This window comes from Buceros rhinoceros, unplaced genomic scaffold, assembly GCF_000710305.1.
Source record: "Buceros rhinoceros silvestris isolate BGI_N320 unplaced genomic scaffold, ASM71030v1 scaffold15202, whole genome shotgun sequence".
NCBI classification, from domain to species: domain Eukaryota; kingdom Metazoa; phylum Chordata; class Aves; order Bucerotiformes; family Bucerotidae; genus Buceros; species Buceros rhinoceros.
Genome location: NW_010400812.1, coordinates 43,888 through 67,173, shown reverse-complemented (window position 1 = coordinate 67,173; position 23,286 = coordinate 43,888). Strand labels below are relative to the sequence as shown.

The window sequence follows — 23,286 nt, the reverse complement described above, 5'->3', positions numbered from 1 at the left end:
GACGTCGCATGGTGTCATCGGCCTGCCCCGGTGGGCAGCGTCAGGAGGGCCGCCTCGAAGCCTGTGTTGCCCAGAGCGCTGTGCGAAGCCACCTCTCTGAGCGGACGCTTCTGGGAGTCCTCAGGGAAGAACGGTGCCGTAAGCCACTGCCTTTCTGAAGACAAGTGTGAGGGTGTTGCAGGGCCAAGCGTTTAGCCCGAGCAACTAATTGCTGTCCGCCACAGGCTTGCAGCTCACAGGTCAGCTTCAAAGAATCACAGAATGGCAGGGACTGGCAGGGACCTCCGGAGGTGATCATCTAGTCTAAAGCAGGTGCACCTAGAGCCGGTTGCACAGGATCGCATCCAGGCGGGTTCTGAATGTCTCCAGAGAAGATGACTCCACAACCTCTATTCCGTTTGCTAGTAGCGTAACCATGGTGGGGTTTATTTCCTGGCCTTCTTCCCCATCCCTACCATCTGGGGCTTGGCCAAGAGACTAGCCCTTCCAAGGAGCAGCGGTCCCCCTGAGGGGTGCTGGATTTTCCTGCATCCTAAAGGTGAAAGGTGCTGAAGGTCAAAGTTACCTTGAAGCTGGCACATTTGAAAATGTTGTTCATCGTCGACACCCTTTATTCCTCAATTTGCATCTGGGCACCCGCTGTCACCTTGCCCAGGAAATCTCTGTCTTTCACTGACCAACTCTGTATTTGACACATGCAGTCAGATTTTTTCATAAGTGTCAAAGTTCAAAGCAGGAGTTGGTGGTAGTAGGAGATCGTACATTCCATGTGGAGAAGTGATCTTGCATATCAAATCAGATTCAGTAGCACACGCAGCGATACCTGCAGGAAGCCTCTGTTGGAAGAAGCTACATTTTCATCCTGCTTTCGAGGTGCCTGCTTTTGTGTCTGTTCCTTTTTTTTTCTTTTCCGTATTTAAACACTTTCTAGCGTAATAGGGCACCCAGGCAGACTTGTCCAAACACTTGCAAGTCCGTACGTGCTTGAATGCAGACTTTGTTTCAGGCTGAGCAGAGTTATCAGATGGGTAATTCCGTGAGTCCGCAGCATTCGGCTATTGCTTACTGAATAGAAGTTCAGATTACTCACCTTGGGAGATATGTCTTAATATTTCTTACAGTAACGTTCACGTCGCTTTTTGCAATACTTTATTTGAAAAGACAAACGGGAAGCTAGGAATTCTTCTGGATTAGTAGCTCCATGATGCTGTAGGATGGAGCATTTCCAGTGGACTTCTTAGTATTTCTGACTGTTATCACATACTAAATAGTTTAACAGTGGAAAGCCATTTCATGCTTTCTGGATAAATAAGCCAGAATGAGATTTTCTCTTTATTTGTAAAATCTTGAAAAGTATAAAATATTGCAGATTTTTTGCATGCTTAAGTTATAACAGAAATGGGGCACATTAGGTTACAGACAATGCTTTCTAATCGGAGTCGTCCAGTTAATAAATGAAAACCCAGTATGATATTAATCAGTGTCATGATTAATTCCATGTTTTGCAGGTGGTTATGGTGCAACTGCATTAAATATGAAGCGAGATCCCCTGAAACTGAAAAGCACAGACACCGAATTTCCACTAACACTTGGTCGAGATGTCTCTGGTGTTATTATGGAATGTGGACTGAGTGTGTCGTATTTCAAACCTGGAGATGAGGTGATACCACCAATCTCTTCTTTCCTAAAAAGTATAGTTAACATACACTATGAGATGTTCAGCTTTCATTTTCCTCTTAAGGAATTCTTTTTTAATGTTGTTGCACTCTGAATGAGGACTGTCTGGACGTAAAATCAGAGAGAAAACATAGTCTTTCCCAGGCTTGCTTCTGCAAGTTAATTTCCCTTCTGTTTTTTTAATTTTTGGCCCATTTCAGGGGTAGCAAGGGAAGAAATTGTTTATTTACACATTCACACTCAAGATGCTGCTGAATTTTTGACTGAAGATGGAATTCTAACAGAAAGGGATCAGTTTGTGGTTTTTTCCCTTGGCATAACCCAGAAACCACTTTGTGAGTTCCCACAGCAATACTGATATTGTTTGCTTTCACCTTCACCAGTTTTTCTCATTTTTTCACCTGTTTTAGCATCGCATCCCACCCCATCCACTCCTGCCTGGGCTTCCTTCCCTGACATGGCAGTAGTCTGGGGTTTTGAAAAATTATGTCTTATACACAGTATGGTGCAATTTGTTTACATAGCTCTGCAGTCCCTCGTTTAGTCGAGTCCTTGATTTTTTTTTTTTTTAAGAGTATGCTGAAACCGGCTTCTGATAAGCAACAGTAAAGATATTCTGCAAGTTGGAAAAAAGATTTCTGTAATGAAAACCTTTTTGCGTAGGTACAATGATATGCAAAGTCACAAAACCTGATAGTTGTTTTCTGTTTGATTTTAGGTGTGGGCAGCAATTCCTCCGTGGAAACAGGGCACTCTGTCAGAGTTTGTGGTAGCTAGTGGGAACGAGGTAAACTTTCAAAACTGGCTAACAGACAAAACCCCCACGTTGTAAAGACTTTGGGATTTTTTTTTTTTTTATAAATAATTGTTTATTTCTTAGTGCTTGGATTGATTTAGACTCCATCTGCTGATGAAGGTAGTTGAAAATGTGGAATACACGATGTTCAGTTCAGTGAAGGTTGTTGAAATATTTCAGTGTCATGGACAATCTGCTGTACGACTTAGATACGATTGATTTTTGTTTCAGGTGTCTTTTAAGCCGAAGTGTCTCTCTCACATAGAAGCTGCCTCCTTACCGTTCGTGGGTCTCACAGCGTGGTCTGCAGTTAACCAAGTTGGAGGACTGAAACAAAGTAATTGTAGTGGGAAGAGGTAGGTAAATAGTTTTGGTGCTAAAACCAGGCATTTCATTTTTATACTGATTAGCTGCTTCTAAGCCACCTCCAACAGTGATGAAGACTGTTAGACCCTGACGTTCACGATGATCAGCTGGTCCGAAGACGCTGGGTTCAATCTACACACCTGCTGAGAGAGGCTTCTTGAGAGGGAGACTCAGACAACGACCCTCGTCACTTACTGCTTACTTACTCTATTTTGAGACTGTGTAGAGGCAGTCCAATGTATATGTAATGTATAGGACCGTATCGACAATTTGAGGATGGAATCTCTAGGAATTTATAGGCTCTTTGCATTTCTGCCTGCTAGGACAGCTATCCACATGTAATACCCTCTCTCTGAAAATTGAAATTTGCAGTTATTTTGACCTTTGGATGTTTGTGTAAATAGATAACAAAAGATTCAGAATGAGAAGAAGGGCAAAAGTAAAAATACTGGAACTGAAAAATAATTATTGAAAGTACTATGCTGCGCCAAAAATTTAGGTCATAAAGTAATTATTGGGCAGTAGGACCTGACCTCCTCCTATGCTGGATGTTACTGTTGTGTGGAAACACATTGCAAAGCACACTAGATTTATTGCAATTCTTCACCCCGTTTTTAGAATATAACTGAGTGGTAGTTCAGATGTCACAGTAAATTCCATCTTGAAAATATCAGGTAATTGTTTGTTCTAAAGATAAACAATGTTTTGAGAAAATGAAATTGCAGAATTTAAAGCAATTCCAAAGAGACATCATTGACATTTTTTATTATCTTAACTTTCACGTGTAAGCAGAATTAACCTGAAGATATACTGATAGGCTAGTCTTGTTTAAATTAGATTTCCAGTCTTTAGGTAAGTGTTAAGACTGTGAAAAGTGAAATTCAAACTGTGTTTATATTGTGTCTTTACATTTAACATTTACTTTTATGTTCCCAATAAATATTTAATTACTTTGTCAGCAAAAAACATTTAAATGAAATTATACAATTATATACATCTAGAAGTTTTGAATTGTAAAAACAGCAGAGAACGACTCTCGTGATGATAGCTTTTCCCCCTGAAAAATTTCTTGTAGGAAAACACACAAAATGCACTGAAGGGGCCGTGCAGAAGTATATTCCATGAACTTTACATTAGTCTTTCAAGGCAGTAATTTCAAAAGACAAGGATTTACATGACATTTCTTGAAATAATTTCATCTGTTTGGTGAGAAGATCCCTACATATGTGATTTTATGTTGGTCTTTTTGTCTCCAGTCGGTGTATGTAAATAGCTGCGTAGAAGGGTGTATATACACACAAGAGTGTGTCTTACTTTGAAAGAGCAGCTGTGTTCCTTGGTGAAAGCTACTTCACCGGTACTTATTGCAGTTTTAAGACATCTTGGAAACAGCAAGAATTTTCTACTGGTGTGTCTTGTTTTCTTTGCCTCTCTAAGGTGGAAGGGTGGGCTGACCAGAAATACTCGCTAACAGCCCATCATCTGCCTGTACGTTGATCTGATAGGAGTGTCTGCTGCCTCTCCTCACTTTTTCACAGATTTGTTTGTAGAAGTCACTTGAAGTGTGCTCAAGTTGTTTGTGATGTCTCTTCCTTCCCTGTAACTCTAGTCCTTTCTCCATAACTTCTATCCTATACCACTGCAACTTATGTCCGCATTGTTGCACAAGCTAAAAGTGAGTGTTCTTTTGATCCAAAATGTTCAGAATGTCTCGTCTTTTGAAGTTCTTTGCAGACAATACCTGGAGAGCTTCTCATATGTGCCAGTGTCCTGTTCAGTAGAGAGAGGAGGACCCCAGGGACGCCTTATAGTGACCTTCCAGTACTTAAAGGGCACCTACAGGAAAGATGGGGGAGAGTGTAGAGATAGGATGAAGGGTAATGGTTTTAACTATCATTTTATCTGTTGAGAAATACAAAGTGAGTATATGTTGTAAAACTTCTTGACAGGGTAAATGCCTCTTGATACAGGAATAATTCTCTTAGGGACATTTTGTTGGCATAATCAAAAGGAACTTAATTATATACATACATATAATGTATACATTTATTCAATAGTACTTTTTATTTGGCATTACGCTGAGAATTGTTAGGTGTTTATAATCTGGAGAAAATGTTAGTCCCTGATCTGTACACCCACTCCCCAGCAAGTTTGTCTGCTGGGGTTGGGCATGTGGCTGAAACAGGTCCTGGCTCTCTGATGCTAGTTTCTGACCACACCATAGTTCCAAGCAGGACCCAGAGAGAAAGGCTAAACTTTCAAATCCCGCGGTACGCTCATCTAGAGAGATCTGCTGACTCTCATCGTTTGAACTGCTAGAGCCTCATGCAGGGCTTGGAGAGTGCTGGCTTGAATATGTGCCGCTGTTGGAAGGGAGCAAAGCTGGGGTATGAACGTTCATTTTGTTCTTTCGAGAGAATTGGTTCTCTTGGACCTCTGTTCAGGTCAGATAGTTTGTTAGCTTGTTCTTCCGTGCACATCTGTGCTTATATGTTAGTTTACTCCTCAGTTTACCTTTGCAGCTCAACAGGAGGTTTCTCTGGTGTGTTTTCTCCTGACTCTGTTTTCCTGAGGCAATATGAACAAAACTGTGTCTGCTTTGGCACTTTCCACCATCTGCGGTCCTTCAGCACCATCCTAACAGGTCCCGCACCTTTAAACGCTTCCCCACCTCTTTGTGTTGTGCCAAACAACGTGCCTTGCTGTCCTCAGTGCTGTAAAAAGGCTGATCTGTTAAGCTGTGGCACATGGATATCCTGTACTGACATGGTTTGGCTCTGAAGCGAAGAGCATTCTTGAAATCACAATGTATGGAGAGAGTTTTAATAATTGGAAGGTTTGGTAGAATATAGCCCACATATCATAGGGACAAACTAAATCTAAAAAGTGTTTCTGCTTCAGGAATCTCAAGGGCTTTTATTAAAGGGGACAATAGAAAAAAGTTCTAGATGAGCAGCTGCCCAGAACTGAAAATGTTGCCTAAATCCTTGAGCAGAATGTGCATTTGAAAACAACAGCTTCCTCCAAAACAGTAGTGGAAGAAATGCCCTTTAGGCGAGCGGTAAAACCGGAAAGGCGGTTTGGCCAGGTTTTTTTGACAGGATTTAATTGCGACTGTCCTTTGTAAGGCTAAAGATGGGCTTAACCCACTATCTTGAGTGTAACATCCCTGAGCATTTTCAAGCATAATAAGAACGTTGCTTCGGGCATGTGTCGTTAGAAGCGTGCTTCTGAGGATAAGTGCTTTTTGGCAGATTTAAAAGCTGCAGGCATTGTGGTTTCATAGTCCTAATCTGAATTTTGCAGCTTGGATCAGTGAGATAGGAGGGAATGGAATCTGATCAGTGACAAAAGAGGAAGCATTTTAAATTGGATGCTGTGACCAAAGCCAAGTCTTTTAGGTTACTTCAAAGAATTTTTGTAAACTGGGACTCCAGATTGTACAGTACAGTTTTGCACTGTAAAAAGCAAATTCCATCAACATCCAGCCCAGCTTGTGAAGATACTGAAATTTTTCTGGCAAACTGAAGTTCTCAGAAACATGATGTTCCCAAATCCCATGCCAAGACTTCATCTTGGATGTTTCTTTTGTCCTAGAATTGGCAAATGGGTCCGAAGTCCAAGCACTGTTTGCAACTTCAGCAGCAGCTGAAATTACTAATTCACTTTCTGCAGTTTAGTTATTTAATAAAATATCCGGATGAAATTTTTGAATGGGAATTAGGCTTCTAGCAGTAAGATTCTCACACAACTAAACCTGCATTTATTTTTATGAAATTTAGAGTAGTGTATTCAGGTAAAATGAACTCCTACTTGCTAATAATTTGGTGATATACTCTTTCATTTTCTTGCTTGTGCACCAGCTTCCACAACCTGGCACTTACAGGGTCGTGTTGAGATGTACTTAACTACAAAAAAACCATGAGAAAAATTCTTAATTCGATAGAACTTAAACTTGTTTTCGGTGAGGCTACTTCACGGTACTTTTGTCTTATAGATGACTATTATGCAATACAGGAAAACTATGTTCCATATATTCTGAAGTTCCCAGTTTCCCTAAATAATGTGATACTAACCTACCCTTTCCCTTAGATAACGCCAGTTTGTGTAACATGTTGGTTAATCAGAATTTTTTCTTTAGAAGATAGGACAGTGACAAAAAGACTTTTAACTGATTTTGTCCCAAACTAAGCAGTTATGTTGGAACAAGTATGAGGGGTTTGGGGTGATAAAAGTTACTGCCTGCCAGCTCCGCTGTCTGGATTTAGTGGAAAGCACATGGGAGCTGCAGCTCAGCGCAGCTCTGGCTGTGCTGAGATAATGCTCTTGGCACAGGAAATGTGATCGGCAATGTTACGTCACATTACTGGCTGTGTCAAGAGTTAGCCACTAATTAACACTTTTGCTTAAAATACTTTTGTGTCAGAGCTGTAGAAGAACATTATGTAGTTACTATAGAGTTCAGTTAAAGAATAATTTAACCTTTATTTTTCTCTTACAGAGTATTGATATTAGGAGCTTCAGGAGGAGTTGGTACGTTTGCTGTACAGGTAATAGAAACCAGCATGCCCAGGCTGCAATGTCAAACTATTGAGTATGAAAAATAATTAACTGACTGATCTGACCGGTATTTCCAAAAGCGAAATAATTTTCGTTTGTTACATTTTATTAGTGTAAAGTAGGACGCAGGGACTTTCAAAGACGGGAGCTGTGAGTGTAAGTAGTGTAAGATCGCATTTCACAGTGTGGTTGCAGGAAATCTCTAACTGGTGTAACTTGCAATTTGTAGCCTGTTTTCATTATCTTTCAGCCAGCTCTGCTCCATAAACGTGAAAAGAACGTGGTGCCTGAGTAGAAATATTGATGGCGAATGTATCACCTTCCGTAGCGGTTTAGGTGGTCAAACGATAGGAGAGGCACCAGGCTTTATGTGCGGTGTCTGTAAAGCCCAGTGGCTTCGATCCACTTCCCTTCACCGTCTGTGCTCTGCTGCCCTTTTGTCTGTCTTCCTTCCCGTGGCTCTAACCTTTGGAGAGTCACCCTGCTCTCTTACTGATCCATAACTGTGGAACGTCCTCTTTTCACGCTCTCACTTGATGAGGAGATTTTGATTCTAATCGGTGTTATCTTGTACCGAAACATCTTTCTCTTGGGAATATGAAAAAATAGGGAAGAGGCTTACAGGACAATTTTTAGGGGTATGCTGTTTGCCTGATCCATGATAAAGCAGGTGGCCAAATTAGATCAGAACAAAAGCCTGACCCGCCACTGGCTATTTGCAATTTCTACCTGATTAATCCTGAGTAAACTACATTAATTAGTTGGAATAAATGTAAAAAATATTACTACGAATGAAAAATGAAATTACAAAAGAAGTAACTAGCAGAAATCTTTTTCTGTAGCTTTTGGAGTAAAAGATAACCTGACATCCTCCCTTTGATAAATCAGAGATTACTTCCTTCTTTTTATTAATATTTAAGCTGTTTACAGTGAGATAGATGAAATACTAAGCAGATAGGAATATAAAATATTTCATTTTAAAATATTTAGAAGTATTTAATGGTAGACCTGGTGGCAGTTTTGTAGATTGGTAGCTTGGACAGTACCTCTTGGTATACATTTAGCTGGCAGATTCAGATGGCAAGCTGAGTATTTTATTTGAAGCCTTATTTATCCTGAGATGTGGTATCTGTAAGTGGCACTAGGAACCACCCTCCTTCCTCCACACCAACTCCTCCCTCCCCAGAATCTCCTTAAATATTGATAAATTCTAACCATTGTTTGTGGGATGCGTGACAAGTTATCTTGGATTGGAACACTGTATCCCCACTCCCTATTAAAGGTGCGCATTTATTATATAAATGTAATGAGGCTTTGGCTTGTTAAGTTGTTCTCAATGTCTCAGTAAATTTTAAGCTTTGGACTTCTTTTCTTTGTACTTGTTTTTAGCTCGTGAAGGCCTGGGGTGCTCACGTGACAGCAGTTTGTTCTCAGGATGCCAGTACGCTGATGAAAAAACTTGGAGCAGATGATGTGATTGATTACAAATCTGGAAATCTGGAAGAGCAACTTAAAACATTACCCTTGTACGTGTTTGCGTTGCTTAATAATGAGATGAAAGAGGTGGTGGGCACACCTTCTGCCTTTTGATTGCTTGATTGCAGTCTATCAGAACTCCCTCTTTTTTTGTTTTGTTTTGGTTTTTTTTCCCCATTTCTAAAGTGTTACTTTGTAAAGCAAATTCATCCCAGTTCTTTGTGAATACTGTTCGCTGAGTGAATATCCCAAGCAGAGTTTTCATTGTAAGGCTAAGCCAGTTAATTGGGCTTGTGGAGGCAAGCTCACTTTCACATGCTTCTCTTCAGCGACTGTGATTTGAACAGCTTCGTCAGCTTCCATCCAAGGATCTTGGAGCATTTACAAAGCATGAATTAATTAAAATAAATCCCAGAAGTGTTTACTAACCTCAAACCCTGTGTGAGGTTAGTAAATAGTAAAATTGATCTAGAGGGAAGATCTGTGTCTTGAAGCAGTTAAGTGACTTGCCTGAAGGTCTTCAACCCAGCGTACAACTCAACTGGGAATAAACTTCTCTTCTGTAACATTGGGTACGGCTGCCTCTGATAAACAATCACACTTATCTTGTCACAGCAGTTATGTTTAAACTAGCTTGGGATTTTTCTCTGGAACCGAAGCTTTTTTTGCTTTTGTAATCTTTCCATCTGTTTAAACGTAGTTTACTGTGACTGGTATTTGAATATGGTAATTACACTGCTCTTTTTAGCTAGACTGAGTTAACTTTGTGGGAGGGGAGATAGAAGCTGTTCAATCTATGAAAGAATCCTGTTGATAACTGTGCTAAGAGGACGTGTGCCCTTTAACTATGGTGTGATTGTCAGCAGGCCCGAGGTCAGCTGTGAGTACTGGCACTGTCTGTATGGGCAGGACGTGCAGCAACTAACTTTGCAGTTTGTAAGCAGTGCTAAATCTGCCTTTGTGCAATTCGTCATCTTAAATGCTAAACACCCATTCTGGCAAGTGACCCTTTTTAGGAGATACCAACAGCACTGTCCTGGGGTGCAGTTTTATGATACAGCTAAGCTGATCAGTCAGCTCTGCTGAGAGGGATGTTCCTGCTTCCCTCCCCTTTTCAGTTGCACTGACTCTTCAGACCCCATAGTGAGCTAGTTCTTCCTGGAGCATTAGTTCTCATGATTTTAATTTCTCTTGTTGGCAGCTAACTGTTAGGTTGACTGAACTTTAACATAAAATTATGTCCTTGGAAGGCAGGCAGGAAAATGTCTTTCCAGAGATAAGAACTTTTCTATTTAATTTGCATGAAATATTTTTCCTCTTATTTGTAGCTTATAGCTAACATACACATAACTATTCCAATCTGGAGATTGGTGGAAATGTACAGATGAAAATGAGAATGAACTGTGGATCTAACAGAATAGGTGCATAGCTCCCTGTTGCCCTGTTCAGCCTTTACAGGCTGACATGCTGGGATAACGAGAAGAAATGGTGAAACCGTGGCTGGTTGCCAGAGGCTGCAGATACCCATACCATGGGGGAAAGGTTTTAGACACATTCTGTTATTAGGTTCTTCACTGAATAGGTAGATGCAAAGAGAAGAGCTGTCAGTAGAGGTAAAATGACCCCCAAACAAATAAGGAGGACAAGAAAAGACTTTTAGAAGTGAAAAGGACTTTTTAGAAGTGAAGCTGAGAATCGGGTCACAGAAAAGATGTGGGGAGATAGGGGTTAGCAGAGTAATTTTTGTATGTAACTCTGGCCACTGGAAGTGACTTTCACGTGAGTCCATCCATATAGATGTTCCTAGTCAGGGGGTGAGTCCAAACTACTTTTTACAGGCACATACCATATTGTTCAGTGCTGGGACCAGACCAGTAGTCTCAGTGGGAGGGCTGAAGAGATAGAGCTCTAGAAGGCTTTATGCAAGTAGAGAATGTAGTTGTTCATCTAAGAGTCTGGTTTTTGGAGTTGAAGTGCAATTTGAGTTATCTCAATAGCCCGTGTCTGCTGTGCGGTGAATGGACAATAACCTGTAAATTTAACTCCCGTTGTACAAGTAAAGCTGGGGTTTAGCTGAAGTCTCGGGACTTTCTTGCCGTTGTCTCGCAGGCAGATTATTTGATTGTATTGCAGTGGCACGTAAAAGTGTAATCTGTAGCAAATTTCTGATACGAATTAGTTTAATTATGATGAAATTATTTTTCCCATATTGTGATTTTAAACTTGCTCTTGCGTGTCTGCAGGTTTGATTTCATCCTAGATAATGTTGGTGGATCCACTGAGAAGTGGGCTTTAGATCTTCTGAAGAAATGGTCAGGAGCAACGTATGTTACCTTGGTGACACCTTTCCTGATCAATATGGACAAACTTGGAGTGGCTGATGGCATGTTACAAACAGGAGTCACTGTTGGTTCCAAAACTGTAAAGGTATTTGACAAAATCCAATAAGCTTTAATATTACATAGAACTCTAGTGGCTTCCTTTGTGGTTTGCATGTGGCTCATCTAGAGGCTTCTGTGGTATTTTCCTTGTACACCATTAAGTATACTCCAGATGCATTTTTATTCTTTCCTTCTTTCTTGCACTGAAAAGAAATGTGTTGGGGTGGTGCTGACTGGTGTATGTGGTAGTTCGAGGCACTTTGAAGTTTTGATTCCTTCTTGTGTTTTTCACTTTCCATATGGACTCCCTAGTGTGAGTCCTGCTGAGAACTAGTGTTCCACAGCAAACAGAGCAAGTCCCTGCCCCGCTGGAGTGAGGGTGATTTTGCTGCTTGCTAAGGCTGGGCAGGCTTTCTATCAAAACATTGTACCATGACTGATTCTCTTCATCCCATTCCAGCGTCAGGGAGTAACAAAAGTGGTTGAGGGTGGCTGGGAGGTCTTTCATCTCTTTCATGTTCATTTATCTGGATGGTGATGCTGATTTTTCTAGTTTTCATAAATGGACCTTAAAATGTTCTGCCTGTGGCCAGATCAGTAGAGGCTTTTTAGAACTTCCCTCTTTCTTCTCTCAACATGTGTACTTGCTCTCCAAATGAACGCTTTTCAGGCAGTTGCTATGGTATTCCTGCGATGGCATGGTTGAATGAGATTCTAAATCCTGCACCAATACTTTCAAAGGAAAGCTCAAAAACAAAATGAAAAGGCTGGGAGGAACTAATGTAACATTATTCCTCAGTGTGCGTGTTTCCATGATGAGGAGCATTGTATGCCACGTATTAAAAATCATCTCTCTTTGGCAGATGATGGCTCTCATTGCGGTAATGACTTACTCAGAGGAGATGCTCTTGACTTCTGTCTGCCTGTGAGATCTTCTCCGAGTGCTTTTCATGTGAGCTGCCATCTGTCATTGGACAGTGATGACTTTGGCAGATGTGATGGTGGAAAATTTAATCACTAGAGGACACTGAGGTGGAATGTTCTAAATGTCACATTCTGTTTCTAGCTGCAGAGACGAGGTGGCTGTTTTTCTCCACTAGCTGACTTGTGCAATTGGACATAAAATTCACCCTGATCCTATTGTAGTAATACAGCATCGCTGTCTGTACATTTAATCCACATGCTTAGGTGACCTTTTTTTCAGACACTAGCATATAATTTCCACGTCTTTTCCTTAAGTTACTTCTCCAGTGCTTCTGTCATTAATTTTAGTTCCCATTTCAGTTTCCTCTCGTGATTTTTTTAATATATTTGTGATCTTTCTTGCAGCATCTCTTCAAAGGAGTCCATTATCGGTGGGCCTTTTTTATGCCAAGTGGCCCAAGTTTGGATGAAATAGCAGAACTAGTTGACTCTGGAAAGGTACGGCAGTAACAGTTATTTGGGTGTTGGTGCTGGAAGAGGTGCTGCTTTGACTCAAAAATGCTGTAGTTCACAGCTAGGGAATAAAATGTTCTAAGAGGCGCAGTGAGGAAAACTAGTTAAGAATTGACTTGGTCCAGTTACTGACTTCTGCCTTTTGCGTGGGATTTAGGAGTTCTTAAGTTCCAAACTCTAAGACTCTTCTGCCTCCTCCCTCTCCACCCTACCTGTTTTTAAAAACACAAAGCTCACTGACTTATGAGGAGAGAATGTCCAGTGCTTGGTTATTTTTGCCAATGGGAATCATTTAGTATCAACTCCGGTGTTGAAAATCGTGTGTTTCAACAGGCCTCGTTTGGTCGGAATGAACATGACTCTGTGTATCTGCATATGCAAAACTGCTCAGCCCAGATGAGAGTCCTGCCCGTAATGTGCACAGCACTAGAATACTCAGGTTACTGCAGGTCAGAGACGATCTGCGTCGGCAGAGCGGTGACAAGAATCGTGTGTTTTCATTATTTCAGAGTATGATCTCTGTGCTAATTCAGCACAGTGACTTGGAGTGTTGTGAGCGTTCATAAGCTTTCGGGGAACCTCTCAGTGGGTTTGGGAGAAAGGCACAGAGTGGCAGATGGATTGCTGCTTCTCTGTTCTTGTCAGGTTTATGAGCTTGCTACAAGGTGTGTGTGAGAGTGAGCAGCTGATGGCCTGTTTACTGGATGTCGGTGTCCTCTTCTGGATAATTTTGTGTTGCCAAAATTCCCAGAGTGGAGAATATGGACAACTGGTGTTAATCTTTCTATGTGGCACCTAGGCAGAAGAGGAAGCAGACTCTGCCACGACTGCTGGTAATTCCACTACGTGAACTGTCAGGCCATCTTGTGCCCAATATTCGTGCACATTAGTAAAATTCAGATCGCTCAAAGTTTGAGTGTTGATGTCCTTTTTCACTACGCAATATGGTCCACAGTTTGGGGAAGAGTAAATAAATTGCTTGTATTTGCCGCCTCAGTGCTGCCGAATAAAAATCTTCCTGAATTCAGCCACAATTATTCTTCTGCCATGACCACTGTGCTGCTGACACAACAGTGGAAACTCAGTGATTCCTAAAAAGTTACTACTCATGAACAGAGGTTGCAGCAGCAAATAAGCTGTGGTGAAGTGTCCCCTGGCTACAGCTTTGCACCGCTCTGTTTTGCATTGTGTCCAGTGCTGCAGGCGTTATCCATGGCCAAGAAGGAAACGCTGGCAGATGCTCCTCATCCTGTGATTGCTTCCAATCACACTACTAAGTTATAATTGTCTAAGAAACAGAAATGCCTTGTCTTTGTTCTTACCTTTTGTCCTGATTCTTAGCCAGTCACAACTTGTTTTGTGTTCTGCTCTTACCTCGTGTACAAAACAAATGCAGAATATGCCCATGAAAGCCTCTTGGGAAACAGCTGTTCATGCAATAGAGATAGGGCTTAATCAGTGCTGTCTGCCTAGTAATCTGGACAGGTGAACTGTAGTGCCATTTAACATGTACATCATACATATATGAATGGCCTGATGTACTTTTTGTTGTAAGATGATCAGGAGGACAAAGGTGTTTGCTTGGTCTTTCATTCTCTTTGCAAAAACAAGTTGTCATGTCAGACTGTTTATCTGCATAGTCACTGTTCTAGCAGCATTTTACTCTGGTTAGTAGGGTGTTGTAAACGTGTGCTATCGTCAGTATTTTATGAGACCCAGATGCGTTCCATTCAGACAGATGTTAGTAAGACTATGGCCTTTATCGTCTAGACACAAGAGTTTTCTCAAACGGACAGATAATCCATGCAGAAGAGCAGGTGTTTAGAAAAAAGACAGGAGGGAATTACTGGAGGAAGTGTATCTTAATTTCCCATAACTAAGTGAAAAGGAAGTTTATGTTTGAATAGGAGAGAATAAGTGAGAATTAAAAAGAACCAAAAAAACTCACAAAGCAATAAAAGTGGAGCAAGAAGACTTGGCGAAGCCAATAAAGTGAGCTCATCAAGCTGAACTTTCTAGATCTGAGTGAATGCAGTTTTAAGTAATGCAGATCTAGTTATTTTGAAATGTCAGTGAATCGTCTTTCCTCTTACAGACACCTTAATTTTGAGATTGCATGAGGTGTGAATAGGAGAGCAATTGGAGAGCTCCTGAAAATGAGAGGCTCTTTTCAGGAAAGTAAAAACCACGAGGGGAGATTTAAATGAAGGAAATTAGGAAGAGCTGATGGTTTGAAGAGCTGATGTTAGAATGAGCAAAGCTTTGAACAGCATAGCCCTGATAGTTACAGATCATACTGGCTTGTCAGTGTTTTAGTCCTCCTGCACCAACACAGATTTTTAGTTCTGAGGAGTTCATCATCTTCCTTTGTGAAAGCGAAAGGCGTCTCAGTCCTTCAGTGGATGAAGAATAAACAAAAAGGGCATTTTGTTTAAAGACACTCGGTTTTCATGTTGTTGATCTTTGCAGCAAGGAATAGAGGTTTGCAGAATGTCATCTGTGAGCAGGAGTTCTTTCAACAGCCTTTTTTAATGAGGAGGGGGAGAAAGGATTTGATGAGCTGGTAGTGCAAGGAAGGAGAATAATTTTCCTTTTGTAATATACATGCACATCAGCTCAGTTCTGGGGACCGTAAAACCATTTTCAGTTTATGAGCTGTTGCCTCTGCCTTGCACCTGGACATCTTGCAAAGAGTCTATTGTGAGACTGAGCGTCTCGGAGGCGGCTGCCAACAGTGGTGGGCACAGAGAGAATCAAGTATTTCCTTGTCAAATTTTAGAGATACTGGCTGCTTTCTAAACTGCTGGGAAGTCCATGGTGTGTGTTGAACTCTACCGGTTAATTACAAGCCGCTAATGACTGGCATAATGTGGGCTCCAGTATGTCAGAAGCTGGGGATCTCTTACCATGGCAGGACGGTCTTGGTGAATTACAGTTCTCTCATCTAAAGACAGCTGAAATCAACAGAGCCTTAGTTCAGGACACAGATCTGCTGGCACACTGCTCGCTGAAACGTCATCACTGGTTTCTGCTGCCACCATTGTCACCAAAAGGCTTGTCAGCAATTAGTTTGATGTGTTTGTGGTCAGTGTAGTTGACATTGACTGTGTTGGGTTTTGCTGCTTAACTTTTTCCTCCTTTCTAAGGATGTGCCATTTAGTCCTTGGTGAAAATACACCAAACTCATGTAACTACCTAAGTCTGTAGAAAGGCTGTAACTTAAAATAGAGCTGAAAGTTGATTCTGCAGAAGGAAGGTAAAGGACAAGTAAAATCTCCAGCTGTGAAATGAATACATCATCCACTGTGTTATCTGCTTTCCAGATAAACGTTACAGCACAGGCACAGAGAAGAAAAAAATTGCATCCCTATATTAATGTAATTTGTGTGTAGTGTTTTGCTGAAGACACTAGATACTTCGAACATTGCACCTGCTGTTGTGGTTTGGAGAGGGGACAGGATGCCGACTGCTCTTTGGCCCTGCTGCTGTCTTCCTGTGCAATGCTGAACAAATCACGTAACCTTTTGCTACCATAATTTCTTTATCTACTCATAATTTCTCTATCCACTAATAAAGGCTAGCGCCCTTTATCCACCTTTGGTGATTTGCTCTGTCATCCCCTGTTAAAATGCAGAATTCAATAGTTTTCTATAGCTAGTCTTTGCTATTCAGGAAGTACATAACACAAATGGATGTGGTCATCCACTTGGACTTTACTTGGGTTTCGATTTGTTTGGGTGGCCATGACTTAAGACAGCTTACATTTCTCCTAATAGCACAGGTTATCACAGGTTCTTGGATCTGCATCCTAACCCCTGCGTAGGGATTTGCTTCCAATTCAGCTTATTACGGTTCCACGAGTAACTTTTTCCCTGGCCCTTGCTGCAGACTTCTTTCATCTATATGAATATCAAACAGCTTATGTAACGAATTGAGTCCTTGAACGTTCTCCAAATCTGGCATCTCTAGATGTGGCCTTCTCTGCAGTAATTCCAGTCTTCGTTTTTATGGCTGTCCTGAGGTATCTTAAGGTACCCGAGGTGACTTGCCCTTGGGTGGTGCCTGTTTTACTCTTCCTGTCTGAAAAAAGGGCACTAGGTAGCAATTCTGTACTTAAAAGTCTACATTGACTAGAGATCAGTTCTTCTCCCCACTCTCTTTAGTCATGCTTGTTCTGTCCACCATCTTTCTCCATGCTAAATTGCAAAGCTTGTACTTCATTTTTAAAATGTTGTGTTTCCTTGTTGCAGTGGCTTTGCTTGCCAGGTTGGCTGGCTAGAGCCCAGAGATGTTGATCAAGGAGAGGCTGCCAAAAGCACTGTTCAGTCCTTTCCCTTCCAAAAGGAACCTCAATCTTCATATTATCGCAGCCACTAAAAAAACCCACTGTGATTTTTATTAAAACACATCTGCTCCTTTTCGTCCAGGACATGGCAGCTTGCTCATGCTCTTTATGAAGGTGCTGTGTGATTACATCATAAAGTGTCTGGGAAGACGACTCGTGGAAATTTTGCATACGGTGGAGAGACGGGGTTTGAATATGTAAATTCACATAAATCACAGTGAGGTCTGAAAAAATTTCATTGTATACCAGGTATTTAATCAAATGTGTTGCCTCAGCCTTTTTTCTCTAGGAAGTCAGTCCTAACGTTCAGAGCTCGTCCCCCAGTGCAGGAGGGAATCATGGCCAGCACAGCAGTGAAATGTGGGGTCAGCCAGACGGCTCGTCTGTTGTGAGTTTAACCGGCTGAGATGTAGGTCATGCAGGAGTATTCTTCTACTATATGTATAATATGCTTTCATGTAGAAATATATATACACTCAGATATATGTAACTGTACTAAAGCTTGTTCTGTTTTAATTATATGGTAGTATTGCCCCAGAGTGCTTTAATTACTAGCCTAAACATGAGGACAACTACCATGAACATGACTGCTGGGGGATTCCAGAAGAGAGAGTTGCTCTTTCCTTCAGTCAACAGTTTTTCAGCATGGTTTAGTAGGTAACTAAACCCAGAATCTTCCGTATTTCTGCTGATTGAAGCTTGAGCTAGGCTGGCACACACTACAGTTCTGGGCTTGTTGCAGTTTCTTACTGCTCTTCATTGTGTTCAGTAGAAGCTGTTTTGCCAGGGCCAGTTAATGAACATGAGATTTTTTAAAGCCTCTACACTCCAAACCATACCCTGATAGCTTGTCTAACTGGGATTTATCTTGTAGCATTTTAATAATTGTAGATGATACTCCTGAGTTCCTGTGGGCTGCCATTAGAGTGTTTGATATGAAAGAAGGTACCTTGGCCTGGAAAATGAACACACAAAACCTGGTGAGGCAGTTGTTGGTTAAGATGTCTGTAGGCCCCAGGACCCATACCTTCCGTTGCCGTGTCTCAGCCGCTGCACCACCATGGTTTTCATGGGTGTGTGAGATTGGGTTGTTGGATCATTTTTACTTCAGTTAGGCATTTGGGACAGAAATGACACATACCGTATGTCCTTTAATGTGCTTCTGGATGAAAGCGCGTGTTCTCTGAAATACAAGTTAATCAAAGCCGTAGTACTGTATAGTCAAAAAGCTGCCCCTACAACATGTGGCCAGCTGTTCCAGAAGGTGAGAACGTTAATCTTTGTTTTCCGTGAGGATTGCCTCTAGAACCTCATGTTGGCAAGCACTATGAAGCTCAGCATACATTGTTGCATGCCATTTTAAGGGGAAGGAAGGATGAACAAAGGGGAGGAATTAAGACCCAAAGAACATGGAACTTGAGTAGAGTAGAGCAGATGCTCAGCACAGGGAAGAAATGACAGAAACAGCAGTGTCCCAAGCCAGTGTTTCTTCCCATGAGATGGCAATAAACCTCCGAACGACTAAGCAGAAGTTTAGTTCCGGGCCAGGGACTGTTCTCTGTAATGACTGCTGTTCAAGGCTCTTGTTGACACTGAAGCGAGACTCACTGAAGGTGACAGGCGAGTATCAAGCTCTGCACTTGTGCTCATACAGCGCATTTGGGCATGGTGGGAATTTCTAGAGGAAGACAGTCTTTATCTTCTAAGTTGGCTAGACAGAACGGCAAGTTCCATTACAACAAGGTCTCGGGAGGGTTTTGACGTCTGGTGGAGCACATCACAGCTCTCGTGTAGTGCAGATGCAAGGATCTTTTTCCAGGGTATATACTCAAGCATGAGCAGGCTCACAGCTGCTTACCAAGGTGGAAGCAGGGTGTGTGCTCGGGGAGGCAGAGCTGGGGGGTGGCACTCCGTAAAGCTGCCCTGCAGTTCTGCTACTGTTAAAAACCGGGGCGGGAGCCAGTGCACTGTCACTGCCCGTGGAACGAGGGGACTTTTTTTCTCTGCTTTGAACTAGGCTTTCTCCGAGGACCTCTGAGGTTAGGTTCTTCTCTCCTGAGAATTTCAAGGCTCTGGCTCTCCCTCCAGCGGCAAGAAGCAGCTCCACACTCAGGGAAGCAACTTGTTGCTAATAGGAGGATCAAAGCCATCTTCATTCCCTTCATGTCTTCTCACTTGTCCCCTCCTGATAAATTCAGACTGTGTCCTTGCTACCACAGAATTGGGGTCTTGCAAGGGTGGGCTTGAATTTGCCATTAGGGAGTGTGTGTTCCTGCTGCCCAGTCACCCCCTGCCGGTGCCTGTGCACCGCCTGCTGTGTTCAGAGCTGGGTGGGCGGGGATGCCGCTCCCGTGCTCTGTGTAGGATAGCCTTCATCAGCATCAGCAGTTGCTCTATTTTTCCAAACACGAGTTCATCTCAAGAGACCTGAGATTCATTTCTATAGTACGTCCCGCGTCGGAGAGAATGAAGAGGAAGAAAATACCTTTCAGGCCCAATCTATTTTCAGATAAACATTTCAATGCGGGTGTGTGTAATCCTTTCTCTCCCAGACTTTAGCTTAATCCCTTTCCCCTGAACAAATAGGTGTCCTCTGGCAAGGAACTGATGCATGGCTGTAAATAGGCAGTGTTTTTATTATCCAGTTAATCTCCATTTATTATCAGACATTCACCGAACAGCAGACGCTCCCCTGCTTGTTTGTCTGTTCACAGGAAGAAATTTTATCTTAGTCAGTGGATTATGGTAAAGGCTGAATGAATCACTGTGCAGCAACACGGTCAGCCCTTTCAGGGTTATTCAGACAATGGGACTGACCAACCAGCCAGATAAAATGTTTAATGCTCTAGATTGTCAGGATCATCAATTCAGTATTCATGTCTCTATAGCACTGCCTAACGCCAGCGTTTAAATGGAGCTAGAGGTTTCATCAATGTAGCAGATGGGATTTGAGTGCGTGGTGGCTGCAATACACATGGTGTTTTGAACTGCGAGGCTGAATTCAGGGTTCCTCTGAATCCCTGTGTCACCACTTTTCAAATGTGATGCTTTGAACTTTAGCTAATAGGCTGAGGGCGTACCATATGTCTTCTGACAGGGCTGTAAGCTGCCACCTACAATAAATGACTGCAGGCAGTAGAACAGGCAAGTGCCTTGTCCATTCTTCCTCGGTTCCTTCAGGTGTCTGAAAAAATTTTCTGCCTTTTCCTGGAATCCCTTGTGCTTCACATCCCTCGTGCTGCTGCACTCCTTTCCTCCCCAGATACCTTTTCCCTCCTCCCAGCCTCTCGCCCTGCTAGAGTCATCTGTGGCCAAGCTCCAGCAAGCTGCGTTTCTGTCGTCTTTTAACTGAAGCACAGTTTTGTAAGTAGCTGCCGTGAACAGTAAGTACTTGTACAAGTGCTGCACTTGTTTTTGGCTCAATGAGGTTACTGTATTGTTTTTTTTCCTCAAGCTTCTGCTATGAAAGCAAGGGTTGGTCTGCCTCAAAACAGTCACTACTGATCAGCAGCACGTTCCTCCTGCTGACAGCCACAGCAGCTGCAGTTTACTCAGAAGCTCAGTTACGCAGAGCCACTGTCTCATTCCATGTTTTTGTTGCCCTGGGTCCCTGTTCCTGACTTTGCTGATGCCCGAAACGACACTTTCGTTCTGTGCTGGACGCTGACCAAACACCATTTTGTCTGCATCGTCCATGCCCCGCACTTCTTCCCCAGCTGAGCAGCAGAAAGTGTTCCACGGTATTTTTGTGGCTCCTCTGCTGTGTGTTACTACTCTCTTCACTAGAGGTTTGTTTACAGAGATTGTCCTGGCAGAACAGGGGGAAGAAATCTCCCAGCCCTGTACCCTGCAAAACAACAAGTTTGAGGCACTTGGTGAATATATTTATTTGCACAGTTGCTCTCGTGATTTGGCAGCTAATCCTGACTTCTTCTTTGGGGGGAGTTGTGTGTCACTCATTCCTACTTTTCTGTCATGTAAAATTTCGCATTACTGCTAAGCTTACCTTTACAAAACAGAAAGTGTAGTGCCAAGATTAGGAGATACTGCAGTGTAATAGTTAATTATTTATGTCTTGGATTACTGTTGTCATATAAGCAAACCCAGAGGTTATTTTAGTGCAGTAAATGGACTTCAAGGTAAGGCACTGTGTATGAATAAAGAAAAAATTAGGAGAGCTGAGAACAGGACCTGCACGAGCAGAGACAATAAGCAGCTGGCATTTCTTGTGCTGTTGGGAGGCTGCTGGGTGGTCGTGCTGCCGCTTGGGAGATGTGTGCATGTGGAAACCTTTTCTTGGTAGCACTGCACGTTCACCGCCTGTGCAGGATGTCTGCATACACAGCCCTTGCTTTCCCGTAAAAGCGAACCTTTCGAAAGACAGCAGGGTTCTGATGCTGGCACAGGGTTTGTGTCCCTGTTGCCGTTGTATTCCCATTCTGTTTGTCCTACTGGGAGAGGGCAGTTTCCAGTTCTGGAGTATTCAACAAGACAGCGTGCGTGCTAGTAGCTGTGAGGAAAAAGCCTGAAGTTTTTTTGTTTTTTTTTTTCCACTGACACAAGTAACAAGGGTCTTTTTCTAGCACAGTAAAAAGGGTCTTTGCATCTTCATCACCAAAAAAGCTTGCTGCAGACTCATCTACGGTTTAGCATCTTCTTCTGGTAAGAGAAATTAGGATCAGTTCATCAGAGTGAGAACATGCACTGAACTGGTGTTAGGGGACGTAAGGTAAAAGACCATCCTGAGGGTAGGTGGGATCTTTGGGAGGAGGTGTGGTAGGGACTTCTGTACACAGAGCTTGTTTTGGCCTTTGGAAGGCTGACTCAGAACCTGATGATAGAAAAAGTCTCATCCCTTGGGCCAGCGGTGACAGGTAGTTTTCAGAAGCAGGTGGGATTTCTTCTGCCTCTGCCAGTACTCTGTCTAAAGAAGACACTCATAGGCTCCGCAGTTAATTATGGGAACAGCACATAGGCTAGTTTCACGTTCATTTCTGGAAATGAGTCTAAACCAATCCAAAGACTGCTCTACAAAATCAATGCCAAAGCTGCAGCTGCTGGAAGCTGGGCTAATGATGTGTGGAATACACACTGGCTGAGTTTGCAGGTGTCTTAAAGGATTCAGCAACAAACGCTAGTGGACTTTTGTTTTGACTTCATTTGTGGCCAAGTCCTTTAAACGTACTGAGGCATGTCCTGATGCAGAAAGGCACTAGATTCATAGGGACCTTTAAAACATCTGATTGTCTGAACATTCTTGGGATTAATGAGCAAACCAGTGGAGAAACACGGGGGAAAAAAAAGGTTCTTATTCCTCAGTGTATCATTGTGGACAACAAAAAGTGGAACCACAGTGTCAACTATTAAAGGGCCTTAAAATTTCGATACTTGCATGGTGACCTTCTAGTTAAGAGTCTCAGGTGAGAGCTCCAAACTGTGCTAGTAGAAGTGTTCCAAAACTTGGGCAAAGAGTAGCAGAAAGCTGCTGCCGGCACACAGAGCAGTCCCTGAAAAAAGTTAAAAGCTAGTGACTACATAATTTGGCAATTTCTGCCCTAAATACTATAAAGAAACCTTCCCCCTTTGTACAATTTTGAAGTGTGAAGGTGATACATGATTTTATTCCTAATGTAGTGACACTTTTTCTTTCTTTATTCTGCAGATTCAACCAGTTATTGATGAAGTCTTCTCTTTTTCTGAAGTTCCAAAGGCCTTTCTGAAACTGGAAGGAGGACATGCGCGTGGAAAAACGGTGATCAATGTAATTAGTAAAAAATAAAGTATCTCTAATCATTATTCTGCCCGCAGCCAGTCCTTTACTGGTAAATTACACCTGACTATGAATTGGTACAGAGCAATTGTTTCTTCTTTAAGAGTTCACACAGGATACGCATTAAAAAAAAAAAAAGTCTTGTTTGAGAAGAGCTTCTTTGATTCCTTCATATTCTGCCTGTTAATAACTGCTCATATGCTGACAAGAAATACTCACGTCCCTTAGGTATTTCTGCACAAAACCCATGTTAAGAAAGTCGCTGTGACTTCTGAAGAACACCCTCACTCCTGGGGTAAGAGGAACAGCCGGCAGCATTTTCAGATAGTAACTTGGAGCTTTTATTTTCCAGATGTTAGTGAGGCACACGGTTACCAGATTGCCTGTGTGAAACCTCTGCTGTCCTTTTTGTCTTGGCCTTTCCTAGTTCTGGTCTGATATTATTAATATACATATCGTTAGCCAATATAGTTCATTC

General features: G+C 42.2%; 1 protein-coding gene across 1 annotated transcript; it reads left to right on the top strand.

Moving 5' to 3' along the window:
- The first annotated feature begins 8 nt into the window (after positions 1–8).
- On the top strand, positions 9–22,825 carry RTN4IP1 (reticulon 4 interacting protein 1). The gene is made up of 9 exons (XM_010132046.1): positions 9–138; positions 1,509–1,660; positions 2,396–2,464; positions 2,705–2,829; positions 7,341–7,389; positions 8,789–8,925; positions 11,119–11,302; positions 12,586–12,678; positions 22,701–22,825. Exons 1-9 carry the CDS (start codon positions 9–11, stop codon positions 22,815–22,817), a joined length of 1,056 nt encoding a protein of 351 aa, XP_010130348.1. The 3' UTR covers positions 22,818–22,825.
- Positions 22,826–23,286: the final 461 nt, after the last annotated feature.